We start from the raw sequence: 27,225 nt of genomic DNA, 5'->3' as shown, positions 1-27,225 counted from the left end.
CCCCCGGACACCATGTATTTCATAATCAAGCGACGAAGATACGTTGTGTTATTTTCGCGAGTGAATTACTACTGTGTAATTGGTTCAGCTGTAAAACATATCATAGTTAAGTTGTGCTTTTATGAATGTTTTCTTATTAAAATAGTATTTAAAAATCAAAATTTTAATTATATTCTTAATTCTTTTGATATTAAAAAATATTAATGTTTATACTGAGGGATCAGTAGAATTTATAGGTCCAGTTAAGAGTTCTACCGAGCCAAACCCTCTGACATGAAAATATCTGGAGTCGGTGAATTATTTTCCCATTTGATCTCTGGTGATTTGAAGTGTTGTTCTTGTTTTGTTTTGTATTTATTATGCTTATAAAATGCACTTGCATATTGTTGATTGAAAAGTGAGTGGAAGGGTTTTGTTTTTTTTGTGGGGAAGATTTAACCCGGACATAAAGTCAAAAATAATTTTTAAAAATCACTTACCGATGATGGAATCTATGGTATTATTATTATCATATTTTGATATTTGTATTAATTATATCACCATATAGGTGATGTGTATATGATTTTACTGTAACTAGGGAAACATTTTCCCCCTCAAATGGGGTGCGAACCATCAACCATTAATGTTTGATAGTACACACAGTAGCGTAATAAGTAAACACCCAACCGCCCTCGCACCCACTTTAAATACCTAATTAGTCACATCAAACTAATTACTTATTTTTTTATTCGAATTTATAAAAAAATATATTGGTTATATAAACTTACCACTTACAATAAACGTACCTCATAATATTTGCTAATTTTTTTTTATTACCGCCTTTATTATTGTTTTATTTTTTTTACTTCGTTGATTTATTTTATTTATTTCAATTTATTATAATCTTTTTATTCAGGAACCCTTTTTCATTCAAAACTTAAATTTGGATTTGTGGACAAAATACTCAACCAAACTGAATAACTATTTTTGTCAGATATGATTTGAGATTTTCACGGCCAAAAGTATTATAGTGATTTTTTGGGGTATTATGCCGTGTTGCGCAACCTCCTTCTTTAGCCAACGTTTCGGACAGCATTGCAGTGTCCATCATCAGGGCAGATGTGTAATTTGACACTGCGGCTAATGGAGGAGGTAGCGCGACACGGCATAATACCCCAAAAACAAATCACTATAACTATTTTTGTAATCAAAAGGCGTAGCAAATACGAGTATGCGAAATGTACGACATATTAATTTGCTTTCTTCTGCTCCTAATTCTGTAAAGAGTTGTGGCCGAATTCTGGTTTTATGGTTACTCAATTTTTAAAAACATATTTTTATCACACTGCCCCGATAAATGTAGGATTATACCCAAAATTAGCTTTAAACTCGAGTAAAATGGTGTAAACAAAGAAATGTTATTTTATGCATAATCAATTTTTGTAGCCTCGCCAGTTGCTGATTTCACATAAAATCACATATTTTATCGGTCTTTTTGAGATGTTTTGTTCCCGGCAACGTGTGTATTTTATACCCGAAATGGTCGTAAATCTGTAAAGCCTGAGGTTTTTCCGATACGTAAATAAAAAAACTGAGCGGTCATTTATCAAAGGAAATTATTCAAATGACAGCTTTTTCCAATCACGGCACATCAAGTATTAATTCCACTGATATTAGATTATAAATATTATGCCTTATGCGTATTTTGTGACAAAACTGGATATCTATGGTATTTTCTGTGAAGGGTAAACTGAAGGGTTTTTTGTAAAAATTCACCACTAAGAAGTGAAACGTTGCTTTAAATGGCTTTGGGCGTGTTCGGTGATCAGATCTGAATAGCCATGTACTTCCCCACCTTCCTCCTCTCATCTCCTTCTCCTCCCCACTACCTTCAGCTTCACAAGATGCCCCAATCAGTGATGCCATAGTCTCACTGGCTCTAGACGGTTGGGAGCAATTGGGACTCTTGTGCGGTTTTATGGATTTTTCTTATGTGGTGGAACAGTCCTATGCATCGAACGGCACGATCTAGTTGCGCCATCATTTCATCCAATTTCAGGAGAATGCGCGTGTGCGCTAATGTGTACGCGCGTGTGTGCGCTATTGCCACCAAAATTGATAGAATGCATTTTCATCGACAACAAGGCTCTCTGTCGAGTTTCAGCTCGATCGGGTGTAAGGATTTCCGCTTCCAAGATTTAGCATTCATCCATTACCGAAAACAAAAGTGAAATTCAAATAAATGGATTCAAAAACAACATCCTGCTTGATCAATGCTTTTGAAATATTCAATAAAAATACCGATTTATTTATAGCTTACGCATCACGCTTCCACGATATATATATATATATATATATATATATATATATATATATATATATCTTTACACAACTTCCTTCGTTATCCCTAACAAAAGAATATATACACAGCTATCGTATCTCCAACCCGCTTCGCTTGGGTCGTATTTTATTTTATTTTTAAAGTGAGAACTGTCAAATTTAATGAATGAATCACAAAAGGTCACCACTGACCTTCGCCTTGCCCACCTCCCTAAATCTACCGCTTAATCGCCATATAATAATGCCACGAATGAGCGGCTAATTTAACCCTTTACCTTTATCTTAACTTACCTGAAGATTCACGCTTCATTAGCACCGTATTCCTTATCTTCATTGCCCATTCAAATACCTAATGGGTGATTGAGTATTTATGACAAAAAATATCACTTTTATTACGTTTACGTTTGGTTTATGTATATTTTACTCTAAAAATGACCTTTTGAAAGCTTATCATAGGGTGCACATTTAAGTTTATATATATATATATATGTAAAGGAATAAATACTAATAAGTATCTACCTAGAAATGCCTAAGATTCCTTTGTGTTTGAATTATGAATTTTTATTTTATTTTATGCGCTTTTTAAATGTCATTGATGTGTTGTCTTGGTTACACATTAAACAGCATTATTGTTTACTCGCTATGTGGCTGACATTTGAGTGATTGAAATATTTAATTTGTATAATAATATAAAAAGATCGGCAAATAAACTTTAAATGACGTTAATTATTTTGGGTAAATTTTGGATAGGGCCTGACACGCTTATTACGAATAATTTTTAGAAAAAAACTTTATATTCGCCTTAATTACTATAAAAGAAAACTTTTTGCATTTCGGGCGGCGGAAAATTATGCATTTTGATTTTCAATTGCATAAAACCAAAATTCACTTCGCGAATCGATGTGGCGACAACGCGACGCCATTAGGAACGCACTGTTATGTTGGTATCACTGATGCATCAACAAGAGCTAAATACGACCGTTGCTATCTTCGTGGGATGCCGAGGTTTGTGTAATATGGTTTGTGATACAAAGGAAAGTGCCCCTTAATAACGCCTGCTCGCGTCAAGGCAAGAAAAACATCCCAGTTTTCAACTAGTTTACCGGCTACGCTAGGTTTGTGTAACATGGTTTGTGATATAAATCAATGTATCAGGGATACCAACATAACAGTGCGTACCTAATGGCAGCTGATTGCCGCCGCATCGATTCGCGAAGTGAATTTTGGTTAACGCAATTGAAAATTTAAATTCATAATTTTCCGCCGCCCGAAATGCAAAAAGTTTTCTTTTATAGTAATTAAGGCGAATATAAAGTTTTTTTCTAAAAAATATTCGTAATAAGCGTGTCAGGCCCTATCCAAAAATTACCTTATTTTGGTACATATTTACCAAAATAAATCTTTGTATTTCAGAGCAACGCATGGTTTAATTTGTCTTATATATAATTCAATTCTGAATAGTGGTCTTACCACTAGGGCGATACAAGTATTTTCTAATTATAAGGTAATTACCTTAATTACCTTATTTACCTTAATACGGTAATTAAGGTAAATCAGATGGTTATATTTAAAAATGGTAATTATTTACCTGCGACTACCGTTTGAGAAAATATTCCGTACGAGACACTATTTTGACACACCGATTTCTCGCATACTTCGCGTTTGTTTGTGTAGTGGTACTTAAAAATATTTCATATAATTCTTGTCCAGCGATTCCGAACAATTACTGTATTTTCCACTCTGGAACGTGCAGCAAATATACTATATTAAATTAATAATTTGTGAAATAACACAAATACATTAAATAAAATTTACTTGCGCACGTCGTTATTTGAAACTGCGACCTCCAGCTTACTAATGTTTGAAAAGTATTTTAGTAAAAGGTTTTTTTTATTATTTTATGTATAAATATCATCGCAAGGTCAAGGTCAGGTTCTCTGCTTCGCTGTGAGCCAATTTAGAACGAACGATCTCTAAAAGGATATCAGAACACTTTCGAGCGTGTAAACTCGGCCATCCTGACAAATCGGCAACTGCCGGACATTTATTTGAAACCGGTCATTAATTTGGATTCGTTTTCGTTATCCTGAGAGTACTCAAAACGCATACAGCACTCTTAATTAAGGAGGCAATTGTAATACACAACGATATATGGTCCGGAATCAAAATAAAGGTGTAAAAACCCACATTCTGAGAGAAAAGGTTTTCCGCAATGTTAGTGTGCGATACTCTGGATCGCCCTGGTGAATGAACCGAACCGTTGCTTGACCCGTTTGGTGACCAGATCTGAATAGGCAGCCTTCCTCTTTTCCATCCCAGTCTCCTTCTTTTCCCCACTCTATTCACCTGACAACATACCCCAAATGCCTATCCAATACCCACCAATTCCGGACAGTTACGGAGCAGTTTATTTTTATTTTTGATGGTGTTAAAAAAGTATATTAGCTTTTACTCAATCACAAAAATATATTTTTTTAAGGATTGAGAGGATATTCTTTAACATTAATAGGCATCTGGCAGCTTAACGAACATTACGATATCTCACACTTTATAAAATACTATTCTCCAAAATAGAAGTATAAAATTGCAATAAAAGTAAAACGCCCTAATATTTTACATTAAAAAACCCTCGGCGGACTATCACCGCGCTCTTATCAAAACCTCCCATCACATTCATGAGTGAAACTCTCGCGTTCAACCCTTTGCTAGGTCAGCTAGGCCTGGGAGGGCGCCATAGGTCGGATGCAACCCCTAAACCTTAAACCTAAACCAAGGGCGGCCTACCACAAACCCCCATAAATAATCCATCGCTTTACTGCTTGGGGAAATTGGGTTAGCCTTTACGTAGATTCAATTTAAATAACCCGCAAGTTTTTAGTGCAAACTAATTTCGCGACCCTTTCACTACACAGAAATGAAGAATTCAAATGACATTATGTAATATATATTTTAAGGCGATGCCATACGTAGTAATGCAAAATCATGTATTTTTGGTTTGAAAATTTGGTCGCCTAGAAATGTTTCAGATGCTTTTATTAAATACTGCGAGTAGAATACATCTTGGCCTTTGAAGTAATCGAGTATTTTTTAGATAAGTCTTTTTATAAGCCCAGAAAAAAATAATGTACAAGGGCTATGAAAACTGCTTTAAAGTTTAAAATCTCCTACTTATGAACCCATTTTCAGTTATGATTTTATTGTATAATGTGGCAAATTAAATTATTTATAAAATTATCGAAAAAAAATTAAATATTTATGCCTGAAAATCCGCAAAATAAAATAAAAGGCACTTTTTGGCCATGTTTTTTTCTTGCATAAATCAAAACAGGTGGATAGTGTTCAGCGGGAATTTAAACCTTATCGCCATCTACGTAAGGGTTATTATTGATAGCGGCTCAATTTAAAATATTACAAGACGTAGTGCATCACCTTAACTCGCAAATCGTTAAATGGTTATTAGTAGGTTATTAAATTTACATTGAAAAATGATTTGATAACCAACTTTGCTCCGCTCTGACGTCATAAATACCGCTAGGAACCTTCTTTTCAGGCGAGATTGTCAGCTTTGTGACGTCGCGTTATGCTAAATCTCCTGGCTCACCTTACTACAAATTAAACCATTTTCGTGACCTTAAATGAATTCATATGTTACGTATTTATTGAACTATTCAATTTTTGTAATCATAATTAAGTTTATTTTAACGACAAATTTCTTGTCAATTACTAAAAATAGCTTACTTATCGGACCATGCAACTTTGTCAAAGTGTCTTTGTGTTCCTATAAAAAAAATAGTAATAAAACAATACAATTTACGATGTGATGTACCTACGTTACATTCTCAATTCAAAAATACATGATTCTTATTATTTTCAGCAAGTATGATGAATTTTTGCCACTGTTCTGTTGGTAGTCTAATATTCAGCATGGATTTTTTGTTGTTTATTTTTTTCCTGTGATATTTCACGGTTCAGTGATAAAAATAAAATAAAAACTATTAATTTAAGCACCTTAGAAAAGTTGTATAAAATGTAATATATATTGCTCAAACAGTAATTATGTGATCTAATTCAGGTAATTATAATTAATTTCTGGGGTTTTATGACGTGTACCTCCTTCTTTCATGTTGAACAACATGGTAATCAGCTGTCCGAAACGTTGCCTAAAAAAGGAGGTAGCGCAACACGGTATAATACCCCAAAAATAAATCACGATTATACTTCTGTCCGTGAAAAACTCAAATACTTCATACTTTTGCATATTTATTTTTACCCCTGACAACTGTATCGACTTTTTCGACATTCTCAAAAGGAGGTGAAGAAAACAATTTTTTTTTAAGTACATTAAAAAAAAGAATTAATTAATACTGTCTCCATAGAGAAATTAATGAAATTTACCCAGCAGAACCCGGAAAGTGAACCATTCTTATTTGATTTTTTGGTAAAAATGTTTTTAAAAACCACATTTTTTAAGCTTTGTAAAAGACATATTTTTTATATTTTGGTTGCTTCAATTTATCACGGAAAACACGCAACCAAGTTTGACAAAAACAGTCGGATTCACAACGTTTATTTTTAGAGCATGGCCAGTTTCCCCTTATTCCAACGGGCAATAAATCCTTTGACTGTATATCTGTACAAACCAACGATATTTCTCGAATACCCTGTATCCCTATCTCATAACTGTGTTATTTCATCCTTATAACACAGTTGTTATAAGAATGTTGTAACATATTTCTCTCAGAAAACGTAAATCTAGCTTTTTTATGAGAATGGTTATTTCACATTCATAAATTGTATAAAATTATATGAATATCGTTCCAAGAGGTCTAGCACAGTGAAATAGATAACTTTATAGTATTGGATCGATGGGCGTAACTAGCGATGATTTTATACAGAGTTCGCGAGCACGGCCGCGCTATTAAAAAGCCAGACCGATATAGATAACGCAATGAATCATAAATCGACATACTCTAGCAACACTGGAGGTAATATCTATGAATTGGCATTCCAAAACGTCTATAATTAGTAATATTGAATTAAAAGACTAATTAACATTGGCAGTCCGAATTTACTTTTTGACACTAAAAACGGAATTAGTTGATGAGATTTTTTTTTTTAGTAGTAAAAAAAAACAATAAAATACAGTTATTAATTACATAATAACTGTATTTTATTGTTATTTCATTTATATAAATTTGGAACAGAAGTGGTCCTAGTATGGATTCTTGCGGAACTCCGTAGTTTATTGGTAGGTGGTTGCTATAATATATGATATAAGTATTTGATGTACCCCCATAAATAAGAAGGGCTTGTGTGTATGGGGGGTGTTGTTATATTGGTTTTAATTTGATATGATTCAGTTCAACTGTTCGGAATACTTTTTAAGGTGGCTTTTGAATTCGTTTATATTTGCATTGTTTCATGTTTCTAATTTTTTCTGGTAATGAGTTAAAAAATTTAACTCCAAGATATTCATGGTTGAACTGTCCTATTGTCTTTTTACATTTAGGAGTAGGAAGATTTCTGTTATTTTTAAAGGGTGCAATTTTATTTTGAATATTGTTTTTATAAATTTGTAATGTTGCATGGTAAAAGTATAATGCACTTAATTTTCTGACCTTAAATTGTTTGAATAAAAGTTCGGACGAATATGAATAGGGTTTTTTTTTAATATGGTTTTTATTATTAGTTTTTGTGATATGTAAATTGTTTGTGTTTGATTTTTATATGTTTTTATATTTAATATTTTAATATTTAATATTTTTTATTTTTATTTTTATTTTTATTTTATATTTAATATTTATTTATTTTTTTATAGATATTTATTATGTGAAAAAATTTCGATTCTGCGAGCCCGAACCAATGCAGCGTCATTAGCCCGAACGAATTCAACTCGCCGCACATACAAATTCTTTCAATTCTAAGAGTTTCGTTAGTTCAACTACATTTCGTTTATAAGCAATAATTTTGGGTAACGAATGGCGTTATAAAAAAAATATGTGTACATTGACAGTTAACCGAAGCTTATCTGACATTATGGAGGCCATGCTTAAATGTGTCTATCGTCGATCGGAATATTTCTTATCAATCGTTAACCGTGCTTGCAAATATCGCTAACCGACCACAGATGCGGATTTCTTCTATATCGCTTTATCAATCGTCCGTGCTAGACCTCCAGATCGGTAGAGCTCTCAATATAACCCCGGTGAAAACCCACCAGTTATAATCGAAATATCGCTTGAAATAGCTTTAGCCGTGTTTATCGACTAGATCTGAATAGCCAGATACCTTCCTCTATCTACTTCCTTCAACCCCACAAGCAACGTACGGAGTAGTAAATACATTGTACTAGTGAAAGACTACCGTTCATAATTGCTCGCAATAAATTTAACAAAGTTTAATGACGACATCTAAATGGCCAGGTACCCCTAACCTTCCTCTTTCTCATCTTCTTCTCACTCTCACTTTCTTCAGCCACACGATCGCCCCAAATTTAGGATGCTATACTTCCTCTGACTCTGGGAAGTTGGTACTCTTACACGACAACCACATAAAAAGTGTATAGGTCCTTACCCTGAAATGACTTAATAAACATTCGTTTGTCCTTTTTGAAATGATTTAAGTTACTTTATAATAACTACTCTAAAAATGCCCTCACTTTTCTATTTACTTGAGTTAAACCCTTCCATTTGAAAGCTTCTATTAATTCACCCGAATTCCCTTCCTTATCTGACATGAATTTAGCGCATTTCACAGCACTTAATTTCATTTTAACGTACTCCGAATTAAATTACAATTATTTTTATCTCTGTATCTAAAATGAGTCGTGAAGTGTTCAGTTTATTAATCTCAGTACAACACGTTTCGTTCAATTCAATCAATTTGTTTTATTTACTATTGAGTTTAAAGCGGGGCTTAATACTTATTTTTCATTGCAATTTTTTATTTACCAGCTTGAAGGAGATATATACATATTCCTCTATATCTAGCGTGGTGGTGGGGGTAAAACAACATCCTGCGGAGATAGCTTATACGTCTATCCCTGGGACAGTGTCTCGGTTCATTGTTCTGTCCAAACTACTGTTCGCCCTAGGATAGTTGGTCCGGAGCTGGGACTAAACAGTATTGCACTGTCCTCGTGTAATCGCTGCATTAGGAACAATTCAATTTAAAAATCAGAATTTTGTGATTATTACAGGGTTCAAAGATTTTACTTATAGAATAACTGCTGACTGAGTTTCCTTGAAGTGGTTCATTTTGTCCAATCTTTGTACATTTTTAAAGGCAACCTTTTAACGTTAATAACTTCGCTGGAAATGAGTATAGAATCGATCCTTAATGTTTTTTTAGCGATGGAAAATGCCTGGTTGCAGAATGAATCACGATTCATTTTTATCCTTTTTTCGGGCCAGTTCATCTCTCCCGCACTCAAATCGTTTTCCATTGAAATTCCTATACTAGGGCACTTTAAATATCCACATCGACAAATCTGTTTTTTTTCAATTATGGATGAAAAGGTTGAACGCTTTTTAATTCCCAAACAATTTACAAAATGACCGACTTGATTTATCTCACAATAAACACGCCTTTACCTCGGTTTTTATTGCTAGGATTCGTTTTTTTTGTTGTTGTTTATAGATCGTAAATGACATCGTTTTTAGAATTTTACGTTTTAGAACATAGAACCTCTTTGAAAATGTATGTACTAATGGTTTTTGATCCAAAAAACGACAATATTCTCTCTGGTTAACAAACCTCAAAGCTGTTTGTGAATCTATTTAGCAGATCACGTTCAAAGAGCTCCGATATCAAAATAATTCTGTACAGATTTGCGAATGTTTTTTGTACAATTCGTTGGCGGGATTTACGTGATCATATAAAAACTTAGTAAAAATGAAGAAAGTCTTGTAAACAAGCCAAACATGTGTATATTTTTGGTATACCTTATATTGTAGGTAATAAGCATTAAAATCACTAGACAAACGGAGTCTAGAAACGTTCGATTTCAAGCACAAAACTGGATTTTATTTATTATGTAAATAATTGTATAAGAAAGCAAAGAAGTTTATCAAGCGAAACTGTCACATATAATCTTAGCTATAATACTGTATTTTTTTAAAGTTGTTTCCTTTACGCGTTCATACATTTCTATTGAAAAAAAAAAATTTTTAATAGTTTACGTTTGTATTTTTTATTGAGTAATTTATTTGTTTTTTTGTATTCTACTCAAAGGAAACGACAGGAAAACTTTCAATTTATCTAAAGCATATTTTTTGGTATTCATAATGTACACCAATTCGTTATAAAGATTAATCAAAATAGTGATTTGGCATTAAGCTTCGCCTTAAATATATCTATTTGAATTTTACTTTCGTTTTTGTAATGAATTAATGCATGCAAATATTCAAAGCGAAAATATCCGACATCCCGAAATTTGGCTCGTTGTCGATGACAACGTATTCTACCAACTTTGTAGCAATCACGTATGCACACGCAGACTTGTACGTATTTTTCTGAAATCTTTAATAAATTATTGTTTGTAAACTGACTGATTAGATGCATCGGGCATTAAAACAAACGTTTTATCTCGATCACCCCTAAAATTCAGATATATGTTTTTTTAATAATTAATTTTAACCAGCTGTGTCAGACAAAGCTCCTCGCGAAGTTTAAAAGATTCCGTGGAATTAACTGAATAATTTAATTGATTACGTAATTGGAAAGTGTTTTGAAAACTCGTCAGCAAAACAGTGGCGCAGATACATTATTTACACGGAGTTACTGGTTTTACGAAATTACACAATTCTTGAAAGTGGAACCTCCTGAAGTTCTCTAAATGCGGTACTTAATTTGAATGAACGTCAAAAATACTCCACTTCAGTTAGCTTCAGAGCCTTAAACTCTTTAAGGTTTCGCAATGTAAAAATGTATAAAGATAAGGTTAATAAATTTTATGAATGCTCTTAAAAATTGTTCATTACTCACAAAAATTAAAAATGTCTTTAAAATTATATCGTTTTTCCTCACGTTTTCGAAAAAGGTTCGAAGTCATTCATTTTTTTTTATGATGCCATTAAACGTTGCATGAATTTAAAAAAAGGATATTATGTCATTTGCATCCCCATGTAAAACAATTTTGAATTTTGCATGGGTTTTTCTTGATATTTTCGTTGATTGATAACAACAGTTGCGTAGTTTTTCAGAAGCTCCTTAATAATAATAATAATATTTGGATTATTTTTTTTTTGTATTAGGCAATTCACCCTAAAGAGAGTGCTATGTGCCGTTAAAGTTAAGGGAGATGGTTATAATTTTATGGGAAATCTATACGGAAATAGGAAATCTCAAATATTGAAGTCATTCAAGTCTATGAACTTGTATAGAATTGAGAAAATGCGAGAATTGTTGAGAGAAAGTAAATAAGGAATACTAAGGGGAGATTGGTGGGTGATTTTTATAAGTAAACGATAAATGCCTTTGAAAGATGAATGATTTTAATAGCGCCGTTTTTGTGCAAAATCACCTGAAGTGCGCTGTACAAATATATAATACATTTCTACAATGATCTATGTTATTACTAACTGTATATGGAGATAAAATACAGTACCATACTTACTGTATATTATTCTCGCTGGTTGAGTATATTCAAAAGTTCAGGATAGTTTTTGACTTAGTACGGGTGGTTCCAAAGAATTTTAACAATTCATCAAATTTCAAAGTTGATTTTCAAGTTCTATGAAGGTTCTATCCAAGTTCTGTAACTATTTCAGTTTTGATAAATTGTTCAAATTCTGTGAAAAAAATGTAAGGTTGAGTGGAAAAACTAATCGGGTTCCCGACCAGGCGTGGTGGGTTCAATTCCTCTCCTAGCTCAGTCCTCCGTCATTGTACAATGCACAGGCAATATTTTCCACATATAATGATTAATATTTTCCTAATATTGTTACAAGTTATTTGTACCCCAAGAATGCTTGTGTTTCTTTTTAAGAAAAAAATAGCGATAAAAAATAGCCTATGGTGATAAGTTCATAAGATAATAAATAGGTCTCGAGTACTTGTAGTCGAATAAAATTATTTATGACGTATTTTTTCGGTGCCTACACGGAAAAAAATATTATTGCTGATTTATTATAATCTTGTTAAACACGTGATGGCAGGCCATTTCCTAAGAAACTATCGGTATATTCAGAGTATATCGGAACATTTGTTGATGCAGCTGCGTTTATCCTAATAATTATAACTAGCAGTTAAAAACCCGCGGGTTTTTTTCTGCTAGGCCCTGCGGGCGGCTCTTAGTTGGGCTTCGCCCATTTTAAGTGATATTAACAACAGTTACATTTAATAGATAGATATTAGGACATTCACAGAGAGAGGGTGAGTATATAATATATTGTTAAAACACGGAACAGGAAGGAGTTAATTAATAATAACATTCTAAATTTACGCATAATAAGAATGACAGTTGTTTGAATACATGAAATTTTACGTATTTGTGATGGATTATTTCAAATGAAACACTATTATTGACTACATATCTACAACTGATATTAACTGTTATCGTACCTAATATAATTAGCTCATAGGAGACTTGCAGTGCTTAAATATGTGTTACAACCATCAATGTTTATAAGTTGAATCAATATCGTTTAGTTTGTCACAATTAAAGATAGTTATAACAAAGTTGATTAAATAATAGATTATTACATATTGATTAATTGTACCCGTGTTTATGAATAAAAGGAGGGTAATTGTGCGATGAGATTAGCAGTCGGTTTAATTAAAAGGTGTTAATTTTACTTCAACTGGTGGTAATTCTTTACCTACAACTGTTACTGTATCTAATAAAGTTTAAAGTTAGATTATATATACAACATCATCAGGAGAGTAAAAATCTATATATAAAGGAAGATTATAACAATATAGCGCGCCTGAGGTGATATCTCACAAAAGCGGCGCTATGCAAATTGTCCAATAAATAAATAAATTTAATGTTTACATTTTATTGTGTATACACCGAAGTCAAAAATTAAATATAGATTGCAATTGGGAAAGAAGAAGTGGAAGGAGGGGGGAGGGGTAAGAGTAGGCTGGGTTTATAATAATTAGGAATTACAATATCGTTAGACGGGAAAGACCAGTTGAGTGGGAAAATATTTAAAAGAGAGTTTAAAAAAAAATCTTGTTAATTATATCTGCTTTTATATTAACATGTTTCCTAATTTCTAAAATTTCAAAATTATTTATATTGAAGTATTTTAAGAACTGAAAAAAAAATAGCATATAACCATAAAACAATATATTCATAAGACAAATAGCATTTAATAACGGTTATTCTAATAAATTTATAGTTGAAATACTAAATAAAAAAATTTAAACATATTCTCTTCAAACGGTCTTTCTAAAGATAGAAAATAAACAATGGCGTAGAATTCTGTTTGTGGTTAACGATACTTCTAAAATTATAAATTAAAACAATCCTGGTAGTATTCAACTGGCGTTTTACACTAATAACAATGAAGAAATATATTATTAATAATAAAGACAGCAAAATTCAAACAAAAAAATCAGGAGTTTAAAAACTCAATTGGGATGACTGTAATTTCTTTTAAAAAGGTAGAACCAATAGAAACTTTGAAGTTAGAACTAAAGAATATCGCAGGGCTCTAAATGAAAATAGTGAATCTGAGTTTGCAAATCATCTTTTGAATAATGATCACACTTTCGATAAAAAAAATCAGGTCTTAAAATACTTCACTCAGGATATAAAGCATCGCAAATAAATAATTTTGAAATTTTAGAAATTAGAAAACATGTCAATATAAAATCAAATATAATTAATAAACAAAAAAATATATAAATAATAATGAAAAATGCCATTACAAAGTGATAAGCTTCCAGAAGAAATCTTAATATTAAACGCTTGTTAATCGTAAGTAGTCAAATATTGTGAGCTGCATTTTTAAATATTCGCGCCATTCCTTTGGTTCGTTTTTAAAGCGCCAGAGGTGCGCTCTGTCGGCCATCTATAGCTGTGCGCATCGGCCATTGAAGGAACGCGTGATTTTTTTATAAACGTCAAACATAATCACGTAACTGTGGATAATTTTCATTGTAATGTAATTAATCCAATAGATTATGAACTTTCTAAAACATATTTTCTTCGATATTATCCAAAAATTATATGAGCAGAAACGATGCTTTTGAAGAAATCTCGTATTGTTATGAGGCGATCCTATTTTAGTATGAAATCGTGTCTTAATTTTCAAGTTAGCTGAATTTACCCGAAACAGACAATTTTAATTTGACCAATCAGAGGGCCTACATCGTCCAGACGCTAGGACATTAATACTATCAGATAACGAAATGCGAAAATATTAGAATTTTTATGAACACGTTTGCCGACATCCCCATAACACATTTGTGTTTAACTGATAGTTTGTTAAGAAACCTGTCAATTCATTCGTTAAAGGTCTGCAGTCGCGTTTTGAATAGGAATACGAATTATACAGCCAAAATCCGAGCTACTCGAGAAACCTAAATCGGAAAAAAATAACCGACTGTATACCGTTTTCTCCTTGATAAGATTATAATATGGTTCCCTTCATCACTTACTAACTTATATGCAAAATTCGAATAAAGCAAGCCATAACATGTCCATCTTTATACTTCACATACATCAATCACCCCTACAATAATTAATGAGTGTCTGCTTTCAGTATAAATGTTTCGTAATATTAAAAATCAGAATGAATTATACGTAATAAGGCCATTTGTAAGCTCTTAAAACGTGACCTGCCCGGCCTACCTTCCCTACCATTCTGTCACCGATTAGGCCCCGTGCCAATTACTCGAGTGTTCAATAATGATATGGTCGATCGCAACTTTCCTCTTGGGACTTTTAATGATGGCATTGATTAAAGTTTTCCCTATAATTCTATTCTCTAATCCTTCTTGTTTAATGTTTCAGTTGGGAGTAGCTGTTGGCTTCCTCCTTCCCCCAATGTTGGTGAAGAACCACGATGACCAGGAACTAGTTGGTAAAGACCTCCAATTCATGTTCTACTGTCTGGCTGGCCTGACTTCCGTTCTACTTGTCATGATTATTGTGTGTAAGTACATGTTTCTACTAATCAAGCAAGAAAAAACAACTCAATTTTTCTATAGTTATTTTTGGCTACATTCCTAGTCGTCCTCCTTATTTGGTTGTTTTATTCGTGGATATTGTATATTCATGGCAATCATGGGTACAAGTATAAATTCTCACGCACGTCCGTAAACATCCCATATTTTATTTTTGGGTAGCATCCAAGATTTTTTAAATATGTTTCGGGAATCGGTCTCCATTTGATTATGTTTGAATTTATTTCGTAGGTTCCGCTACGTTAAGCATGTAAAGATGGATAATGGATGGGATTATATACACGAATTTTGTGGCGTACGAAATATGTAGAGAGGACGCAGACATTTTGGCCGTATTTACACCGTCAAAGAAAACAAACATACTTTGCGCTAAAAGCTCTCAAAGCAAATGAGAAATCCTTGTAGAATTTTTTTTAGGACGCACAGAGCGTATCCATTACTGTTTTGGTAAATAAATCAATGTTATCATATCTAACGACGTAACATGTAAATCCGATTATTTTTCAAACATTGCCAAATTTTTTCAATTGTTACATACCGTTTTCCGATCCGTGGACTTTTTAAATATTCTTTCTTTGCATGTGTCTTTTTTACATCATTTTATACAAATTTCTAAGGAAAGATAATATTTTTATACAAAACTTATCGAAATAGAGATGGCTGGTGAGGATCATTTTTATTATCATTTCAGGAAAGCGATACTGCTGTAACCGCCATCCATACAAGCTTTATTTCATACTTCATTTCAAACAAAAACAAAAATCTACGAGGATTTAATATCAGGGTCCAGTGATTTTACGAATATTCTGTCACCACTGGTTTAAAAATCTCTTTTGTTTTCAATTTCGGATTAGTTTTTCGACTCCAATGTAAAATAAATTGTTGACTACGGGAGGAGTATCGCTTTCCTTTGACAGTATTTTTTTGCAGGTTTATGTGGTTGAAAATATAACCAGAAGATATTTAGCTTTCATAGCACATTTTGTAATACGTAAAATATTTCTAGTGACCAAAGAGGTCACAATGTCAACATTGTAACAACAACAAATAACTTAGTTTACCACGCTGACTGACTTTTCTATCCTTAATGACGACCTTTCTGCCTGGAGACATTAGGACTATGGTATCGCCAGTTTGAGGAATGTTTGTGGCCCGTAGGGGGGGAAGGGAGAAAGGAAAGGGAAAGGTTGGGAAGCACCCGACTAATTACTTAGATGTTACAAAACATAGCGACAACTATATCACATTTGAATTCTTGCGGCAAAGACACTATAATTTAATTAAGTATTTTATGAAACCCATATAAATATAATTTTATTACCCACTACAGGTTTTGAATTTCTGAGCTCAAATCCAAGAAGCTTACCGCTATACCACGATCGGTGACCGGGTATGTCATCAAAATGACAATTCAACACACCTCAAAAAAATAGGTTAAATAGGTTACATAGGTAACTATTAAAGGTAGTTTTTGTTTCATCACTTTTCATGACTCTTTATCACTTTTTGGAGGTGTGTTGAATTTTGCGTGTGATGAAATATCATGGAACCTTCGTTCAGTCTCACAACATACCCTAAGTAGAGATGCCAGATCCCGTAGTCCCGCTGGCTTCCGATAGCTAAGAGGTATTTAGCTGTATTCATGAAGTTTCGACAAATGAAAGAAATGTTTGAATGTTTTCAGTTTTCAAGGGCGGTCCACCGACTCCGCCATCAGCCGCTCAGGACATAGAAAGTCCCGTGGGAGACTTCTTCCACTCCATCAAGAGGCTGGCCACCAACCAGAACTACATCCTGCTCCTAATCTCGTACGGAATGAACGTGGGTGTTTTCTACGCCATTTCTACTCTGCTGAACCAAGTTGTGCTTGTCTACTATCCGGTAAATAAACAAAACATATATATATATTAGTGTGTCTTATCGTTTCATTTCGCGGTCAAATCTTGATCGGGTCATATGCAACACCGCGGGGTGTTTATCAAATATTAGTATATCTTATCGTTGTTTCATTTCACAGTTAAATCTTGATCAGGTCATATGCAACACCGCGGGGCCTTTAGCAAATATTAGTATATCTTATCGTTGTTTCATTTCACGGTCAAATCTTGATCAGGTCATATGCAACACCGCGGGGCTTTTAGCAAATATTAGTATATCTTATCGTTGTTTCATTTCACGGTTAAATCTTGATCAGGTCATATGCAACACCGCGGGGCCTTTAGCAAATATTAGTATATTTTATCGTTGTTTCATTTCGCGGTCAAATCTTGATCAGGTCATATGCAACACCGCGGGGCCTTTAGCAAATATTATTATATCTTATCGTTGTTTCATTTCGCGGTCAAATCTTGATCGGGTCATATGCAACCCCGGGGGGCCTTTAGCAAATATTAGTATATCTTATCGTTGTTTCATTTCACGGTTGAATCTTGATTAGGTCAAATGCAACACTACGGAGCCTTTAGCAAATATTAGTATATCTTATCGTTGTTTCATTTCACGGTCAAATCTTGATCAGGTCATATGCAACACCGCTGGGCCTTAGCAAATATTATCTAGAGGCCCTTGGTTTTATTTAGTAAAATAAAACACAACTTTTACAAAAAAACTTTTATTTTTATAAGCAATAATTGTTCGCCTGAAACACTCATCCACATTGAAAAAAATCTCCTGATAAAAAATACATGACGCCAACGGGACTCGAACCCGTGTTCATTCGATTTCCGGTCGAAAGCTCTGACCACTGAGCTATGGGGGCTTATTTCTTACCCGAGAAAATATTCAATATATGCTAGTGTTTCATTCAACAATTACTGCTTTTTACATTTTTTCACCTGAGAACAACCAACTTTATTTTTATATGAGAAAGGCATTGTAAGTGCTAAATCTCTCACTAGATGGCGTTGATACAAATTGTATACATTTTTTAGGTGAAATACTTGGACTTGTCAAATATTAATTATTATTTTTTTTGATAAATTAATGTTTTAAAGACAAGATTTTATTTATGCATAGCACAAAGGATAACAATTATTTTTATAAGCAATAATTGTTCGCCTGAAACACTCATCCACATTGAAAAAAATCTCCTGATAAAAAATACATGACGCCAACGGGACTCGAACCCGTGTTGAGTGGTCAGAGCTTTCGACCGGAAATCGAATGGACACGGGTTCGAGTCCCGTTGGCGTCATGTATTTTTTATCAGGAGATTTTTTTTTCAATGTGGATGAGTGTTTCAGGCGAACAATTATTGCTTATAAAAATAATTGTTATCCTTTGTGCTATGCATAAATAAAATCTTGTCTTTAAAACATTAATTTATCAAAAAAAAATAATAATTAAAAAAACTTTTCTCGACTTGATGTGAGCAAATTTAGAGACAACACTTATCGAATCAATTTCTCAAAGTAAATCACATTCAATGTTCATGGTGCAGTTATTTAGCTCGGCTTGTTTCACAAAAGTTGAATAATTATTATTTCATCATGAGCCGGTTGCTTCACAGTACGTACTTGGATAATAACAGAACTTTATCAGAACTTAAATTTTATCTTTGAAAATGAAAAATTGTTAAATTCTAGGAAACAACCCGTCCTTAGTTGATCTTTTCCCAAAACTTGCCTTCATTAATTTTTTATACGCTTTTCGACTTCCTTCGTGTTCGAGGTGAAAACTCTCGACTAGCAATCCGAAGGTCACTATTTCAAATCCCCGCGTGCGCAAGTAAATTTTATTTGATCAATGTGTGTTATTTTACAATTTATTAATTTAAAATAATACATAGTATACTTGCGGCACCTTCCAAAGCGGAAGATACTCTTAGTATCGCTCTGGTGTAAGACCACCATTCAGAATTGAAATATTGTTTGAAATGGCTTTAGCCGTGTTTGATGGCCAGATCTGAATAGTCAGGTACTTCCCTACCTTCCTCTCCCCCATCTACTTCCCTTCCCCACAACCTTCAGCCTCAAAATATACCCCAATTGGGGATGCCATAATCTCACTTGCTCCAGACGGTTGGGAGCAGTTGGAACACTTGTGGGGTATTCATATTTTTAAAAATGTTTAAAAATAACGTTCTCCTAGCATTTAGTAATCGTCAAGTGAATTCGTAAGACTATTAGGTAAGGAACATCACTCTTATGATTTTTGCAGAGTTCAGCAGCAACATGTTTTTATTCTGCCTGGGCGCGGGCCCCATAGACATGGGGTCCGCAGTACTTGGATCCGGCAATGGTCATAAAATGCGATAAATGCAGGACACAACATTCATTTTTCTAAAGGAATATTCATAAAATACAGTAAAATCTTTTCAGACACTGATATTTTCCATTTGTCCTCAGGTCAATTTACTAAATGCATATTAGAAGTAAGAAAATTCTCCCGAACTCTCTATTGTGTGTAGGAACTTTAAAAACGGGTTGTTTCAAGTTCTGTGAAGGTTCTATTCAAGTTTTATTATTATATCAGTATTGGCCAGTTATTTCACAAAACTGAAATAATGACAGAACTTAAATAGAACCTTCACAGAACTTGAAAAACAACATTGAAATTTGATGAATTTAAATTCTATGAAACAACCGGTCCTTTAATTTTCATTGTGTTGTTTTCCTTTCTTTATTTTGTTTATCTTTGATCATTTTGTTAACATTATCTTATGGTATATGTATTATTTTTTATTTATTATTATTTAATTTTACCTTCTCTATCTATAAGTACTTTTAATCTGTTTAAAGATTTTCTTTTTCTATTAATTCATGGTTTATGTAACACAGTAAACATGTAATATATATGTATGTTTTATTTCAGGGTGCTAATGAAGACGCCGGCAGGATCGGTCTGGTGATAGTCCTGGCAGGGATGCTGGGCTCCGTGATGTGCGGCATCATCCTGGACAAGACTCACCGCTTCAAGGAGACCACCTTCGGGGTGTATGCTGCCTCCGTCATTGGCATGGTCATCTACACCTTCACTCTCAGCACCGGCTACATTGGAATCGTCTACATGAGCAGCTTCTTGCTTGGGTTCGTCAATTCATACATTTACATTATGTTTTCTTCCTAATACATCGGGCTGGTCATAGTCCAGGCGAGAATTTTGGATTTCGGAGTGTGTGGCATCATCCTGGATAAGACCCATCACTTCAGAAAGTCCGCCTTTTGTTATTAGAAAAAGCAGGGGGCAAGATGTGATCCCTTTGGTACACCAGAAGTTACTATAGGGGATGATTCATTTGTGTTCATTGGTAAGCACTAGTTGTGTTCTGTTATACTCCCAACTAGTGCTTATTAATGGACACAAATGAATCATTGAACCATTCCATCTTACTAAATGTATACTAAATGTAAGATGGAATGGTTACATTTATCAAAAGATTTTTTGAAATCACTATAAATAACATCAACTTTTGATTAAATAATTGCACACATAATTAAAAGTACCCAAATTTGTTATCAAAGATTGGTCACCTGAATTACGACGATTAATGTTATCTTCTTCTGATTGGTACTAAATGTTACACACTATACAATAATTAACAGATTCTTCATGACTGGCTACTTGCCCGTGGGCTTTGAGTTTGCAGCAGAGATCACATACCCTGAACCAGAAGGAACTACTGCAGGATTACTGAATGCTTCAGCACAGGTAACTTAACACTTTATTTATTAGTATCCTGATCCTGGAAACCAATTAACCCATTACTGTAGTAGTTCAACAGCTGTTTACTAAGTATCACAATGAATACTATCCATATGTGATTACTTCAAGATTGATACACTTAAAACTAGAAGGCAATTGACTGATCTCATATGTTTACATAAAATTATTCACGGTCAACTTGATACTACATTATGTCTTAGCAATATTAAAATAAATGTCCCCAATTCGCATTGTTTAAGACGCCATAATATTTTTCACCTGAATACATTTATAAATAATATCGCCTACTTTAGCCCTCTGACCCAGATGTGTCGACTATATAACAAGATAGAGTGTGCTGAAATAGATATTTTCGTCGATAATTTGTACGGATTCAGAAAAAAAGTTCTGGCGCTATTAAAAAATATTAGCTAATTCATTGTGTCAATTTTCTCTCTATGCATACCTCTCGTATTTCTTATGCCTCTTACCACTTGTAATCATGTATAATTAAATGTGTTACTTGAGCGAGCTTGTATATGATTGTGTATTTTATTTTTATTTTTTGATGTTTTTGTTTTCTAATTGTATGTATCTGTATTTAATTGTATGTATCTGTATTTAATTTTTTGTATCTTTATTTAATTGTAGATTTTTTTAATTGTACAATAACTGAGTTTTTATAAGTGGATTGTTCTCACGTAAGTGTGATCATCTGTTAAACCCAGTATCAATAAATAAAAAAATAAAAATAAATAAATAAAATATAAATCTTGTATTTTAATCGATGCTCCGTTTACAACTCAAAATTGTTAAAATGATTTCAGGTGTTTGGCATCGCTTTCACCATCATGTATGGATACTTCCTGGACATGTGGGGTGATGTTTGGTCCAACATCGCACTCTGCCTCATCCTCGTGGTTGGAACCATCTTCACTGTCCTCATCAAGTCAGACCTGAGGAGGCAAGCGGCCTCATCGTCCCAGGGCATACCTTAAACACGCTTAGCCTACAACATTTGGTGAAACTCATTTTACCTTGCTTTGAGAGATTAACATGTTTAGACTGGCCAAAAGATACTAATGATTGTTGAAAGTCCTGGCGACCACTTCGACAAAATCAAATTAACACCGGCACATATTGGCACAGCGTTATAGTATGTTGTTGTATTGTTTCTGTGATTACGCATATAAGATTCCACGCTTAGATTAACAACAATCTATTTTAGATTAATTATTTACAATCGAACATGGCAAAGAGCACTAATTAATTATTGAGTATTTTTTATAAGATTGATCAAGCCAAATACGTTTAAGGAAACAGCTGCTTGAATTGCAGGTTTAAGATTTTAATGCAGCATTTTACCTTTAAGAACTAGCGAATGGATTTCAGTAGGATAGATATTTATTTTTTTATAATTCTGTAAAGACAAGTCTTATATTAGATCATCTAAAAATTGAAAATTTCCATATGTAGATCAATGTTACTATTATATCCTAAATATTGTATCCTACTATGAACATTGAGGATTTTATAAACTTTGTAGAAAAGGAGATTTAAAAATTGAAATAACTTGCTCGTTGAAATTAAAATATCTGAGATTTAGAAAGCTAAACAACAGTTTTGAAAATAAACTTCGCTGTTTTCATCGAGCTTCGAGTTTGATAGAAGAAGAAAATAGTGTTTCCCAGCGGTGTATAATACGCTGGGAAGCTTTTTGCCTAGAAAAGTTAAGCTTTATTCCTATGAAAATCTCTGATATTAAACACAGAATTTTAATGTGAATTGACAATAAGAAAAATAGATGTTTCTGAATATAAAAATGTATGATGTATTTTCATAGCACTTTTTTCAAGATTATATATTATCTTGTCTAAATTCTTCAATCGTCTTAGATTGGTGTGTAGCCTTAGCAATATATTTCAATTTTCTATAAAATGAATCAAAATTGTTAGCACATTAAATAATATGTGCTTTCATTTATGAATATTGAGATATTGACGGATCTTATAGACATGTTACGTTTATTATACATGCAATACAAAAAGGGAGTTATGAGAAAATATTATCACAGTTCATACATATTTTTTTTATATTGTAACAAGCTATGTGGCGAGATTATGCATTTCAAAATTGTTGCTAAAAAAAAATTTTCACATTACATTCTGCATCGCATAAGGATGCACATAAAAACGCGAGCCGAACTACGAATTATAACTACGGAAAGGAACGAAGCAACCGCATGCGGCATTTCACGCCATTTGCGGTTGCTTCGTTCCTTTCCCGAAACTCGTGGCTTGGCTTGCATGTTTACTCGTGTCTATATATAGGATATGCATTATTATTTGTGAAAGCTATCACTACTGATTTAATCAATATATTTGTCACAGGCTCGATCTAAAAAAATGATTGGAAAACATTCCAAATAGTAATCTTAGCTTATCTTCTCAAAATATTTAGCCAAATTTCATTCCAAAGGACCTATAATATAATCTTACATACTTCAAAGCTGAAAGCACACGTATAAACCTACATCTTATTTTGTAAGTAATGCTTAAATTATAACTTACTGTTTATAAAGTTTTAAAGTACTGAGAGGGTTCTAAATTCTGTTTTCTAATACTGAATTAACGAGTTAAACAGTCAATATCTCAGAACTAGATAGTAAGAGTCCTGTATCCTGGTGAATTTAAAGGAGCTCTATATAGAATTATAAACCAATTGAGCAAAAATTGTGTCAAAAATTTTTAAAAAATTGTAGCTTAAGTAAAAAATTGTGAAATATTTTAGTTTTTTTTACTTATGTTTGTACTGGTTTACGTAATACATGTTGTATTATTGATATTTTATTACTGCGCAGGTTGCAGATAAATTTGGAGGAAATTAAATGAATCTTTAAGTATTAGCGGCTTAGCGCGCGGGTAGGCAGTGAAACAGATCCTAAATGTCGGTGATATAAGTTATTAATATATTTATTTGAATAATTTTACTTTTTTAGTTAAATAAATTCTTTTTTTTTTTTTTTTAACAAATTTCAAATAAATAAATAAATAATTATTATTATTATTGTATAATTATAATTTTAAGTGGTTTAGGTAGCAAGCAAAATTATTTCATAAATATTATTGTTAGAATGATTTGTTTTTCTAATTGGTTGAAGATAATATAATTCAGACTCATTCCATTGTGAAAGAGAAAATCTACATTTTGGTGGGAATGAAAATAATGTGTCATTGTTTTGAATAAAACGTGAATATCTGTTTTATTAAGTTTTGTGATTATTTTAGATTTTATGAGAAGTGATCTGTTATTATTTATTATTAATGACTTTTAACGTGGGGAATTTTCATTATATCCACTATTACTAATTACTTTTGAAACTTTTTTTACTAAACATTTAGACAATATTTCCACAAAACATTCCAGAAATAAAAATAAATCCCTTCAGAGTTCATTATTCTTACTTAATATATCATTTACAAAGTCTAACACGAATTATTTTAAACCATTTTTTTGTAATTTATTTGTTAAATTTAATTAGTGTGCAAGCTACCTTTTCGTAATTGTAATAATAAACCACAGTATTATTTTCATCCTTTATCATTAAATTTACCTTTAGGTTACGATGCATTTTAGGAAATGAGAATTCATTAAATTGCATGACATTTCCATTATTTTATTCTAATTTCTATTTAACCTCTGGAAAACCGTTCGTGCATCGGTGACAAGAATTTTTTTTCCGCCGACAAACCGTTCATACGCTGTTGGTTTTGGAATTTCGCCCTAGCTGGAATTATTTGATATGCGATTTAAACGTTTATGCTATGAGAAAGTGTATACAAATTTTTAACAGAATCGCTTGCACTTGAAACACTTTAGAGTTTATTTTTGATTTCCCACAAAAGGGGTTTGGTGTTCCAAAGGTTAAGGTTAAGAGCAACGTACACTATGATTTACTTGTTCATAGATGGCGTTAATTTAATTATATTATTAAAATACACTTTTGCATGTAACACTTTAAAATATTAAGACAAATTATTTGGTTGCGCCTGCACCTACACAATATGAATATGAATAAATAATTTTGTCCAATATTTTAAACTATTTATTAATATTCATAATACATGTGTACACGCGCAAACAAATAATTTGTGTTAAAAATTTTAAGCATAAATTTCAAAAGGTTTTTTTTTAAATTTGCTTAATAACGAAAGAGCAGATTATGAATTCTCTTAAGTATAATATTAAGAAAAAAAATGTTGTCAATAATTTTTATGTACCATGAGTTATTCAAAATCAGTATCCATGTTAAAGTGAAGTATTCTGCCGCGGTAACAAAAAACACAGTGTCTTCCTTGAGAGTTTCAAAGAAGACACTGTGTTTTTAGTTACAGCGGTAGTATCATACATAGGTATTATTTATATTTCTATCTCCATGCTTCTGCTGATAATCTACTAGAATCAGTTTAGCAGGCAGAAATATTTAATAAAACCCACAACATTCCCATTTACATTATTTTCCAGCGACCGCTGAGTACTAATTGAATCTTATTCAAAATTCACAGTCAAAATAATGACAATAACAAAAAAATACTTAAATGCTTTCTCGAAAAATGTTATAATTTATTTTGAATAGAAATAACTTTTGTAGTGATGAAATCTAGAAGACTTTACTCTTCATATTATATGGAAGATATTAATGAACCCTTTCAATGTTATGACAATAAAACGTAGTTCATATTACACATGTGTATAGAAAACTGTTTAAGCTATTGAATGTTGAACAAAATTTGAATAAATGTTTTGAAAAATAAGTCAACGTTTTTATAATCTTTTTACCAAAAAGTTTGTCGTAAATTTTATGTTAAGTTGTAATTTTGTACTTTTATTATTTACGTATTTATCGATAGAGAGAAAACTTATTATGTCGAAGATGAAATTCTAGAACAGAAAAATTGCAAATATTGGCCACATTTTCAACTTCTCACTGCCAATTCAATGAAAGCAAAGATTTATGCATACATAGATATGATACTCACGATATAAGTTTGACAAACTGAACAAAGATGGATGGCCCTCATAAATAAACCACTCACATGTCCCTATTGCACATAAATCCACAAAACAGTTGTTGCTGATCTTCGCCAAGAGATGGCACTACAAGTAAAAATTTCTAAAGGGAATGATGCAAAATCCCAGCGCCATCTATGTCGCATTATCAAAGTTCCTAATATAATATTATTATTTTATATATATATAATGTGTACCTGACAGTACCATAACCTACCAATGAACTAAAATGAATAGATTTTTTTATATAGAAATATTTATGACCCATCCAGGAAAAATGCAAATGGTAGCAGAAGTTTTAGACGCCCGAAGGAGACGTGGCACGATCAAATTAATTAGATACTTGAGTAGGGCCATGTCAAGAGTCCGAATAATAGAAATGTATATATGACTCGATGTATGAATGCGAATGAGGCAAGAAGTGTGTTCCAAGGCCGAGTTGTTTGGCTGTTCGTCTTCTCTGTGTCTTCAAAATGATGTCAACTATGACAGAATATTTTGGATCCAAATTTATATTGAAAGCTGTGCCCATCTCAAGGAGACCTAGAACCAACCTCTGTCTGATATAATATGGATTATATTTATTATGAGTCGGCGCTACCGGAAATCGGAAAACACTCTTGTCCAGGATATCGCCCTGGGGCAGGGCACGCCCCTACGCCAAGGATGGAGAATTTAGCTCAAGCCACCATAGTACAAGTGTTATAATTTACTTGCATTTTATATCCTATGCTCAATTTTATATCTGGTAATTATGTATTCTTTTATATGACAGAGAGATTATTGCACTCACCGCTCTGTTCAGCTGAATAAATAATTATTTTTATATTGCATATCTACTTCTTCGGTAATTTATTCTATATAATTCAACAGAATTAGTCACACTGTCAGGTGCATCTTGTGATGACACAATATTTCTATTAAGTTAACTTTAGTAATAGTGTTAACTTCAATCAAAATTATTTTTGATGAAATGAAAAATGATTGCGCTAGAAAATCTAGCACGGTCGACCTTTACAGTTTTTATCAATAATGTCGGTAACTTGTTATCGT

At 32.7% G+C, this 27,225-nt stretch overlaps 1 protein-coding gene across 4 annotated transcripts in view; it reads left to right on the top strand.

Annotated features, from left to right (window-relative positions):
* The window catches only part of HisT (Histamine transporter), a 163,376-nt gene extending 140,279 nt beyond the window's left edge, over positions 1–23,097 (top strand). For all 4 annotated transcript variants that reach the window (XM_089650011.1, XM_089650000.1, XM_089650006.1 and 1 more), the window contains exons 4-8: positions 15,287–15,428; positions 17,144–17,340; positions 20,272–20,486; positions 21,003–21,108; positions 21,930–23,097. In XM_089650011.1, coding sequence (XP_089506137.1) covers positions 15,287–15,428; positions 17,144–17,340; positions 20,272–20,486; positions 21,003–21,108; positions 21,930–22,100 — 831 coding nt within the window. In that variant the 3' untranslated portion in view covers positions 22,101–23,097. The remainder of the gene's footprint in view (positions 1–15,286; positions 15,429–17,143; positions 17,341–20,271; positions 20,487–21,002; positions 21,109–21,929) is intronic.
* Positions 23,098–27,225: the final 4,128 nt, after the last annotated feature.

The sequence above is a fragment of the Hesperophylax consimilis genome, chromosome 3 (assembly GCF_061612785.1).
Source record: "Hesperophylax consimilis isolate HC1 chromosome 3, BYU_Hcon_1.0, whole genome shotgun sequence".
NCBI lineage: Eukaryota > Metazoa > Arthropoda > Insecta > Trichoptera > Limnephilidae > Hesperophylax > Hesperophylax consimilis.
The sequence above is the reverse complement of the archived record's forward strand: the minus strand, read 5'-3'. Positions and strand labels throughout refer to the sequence as shown.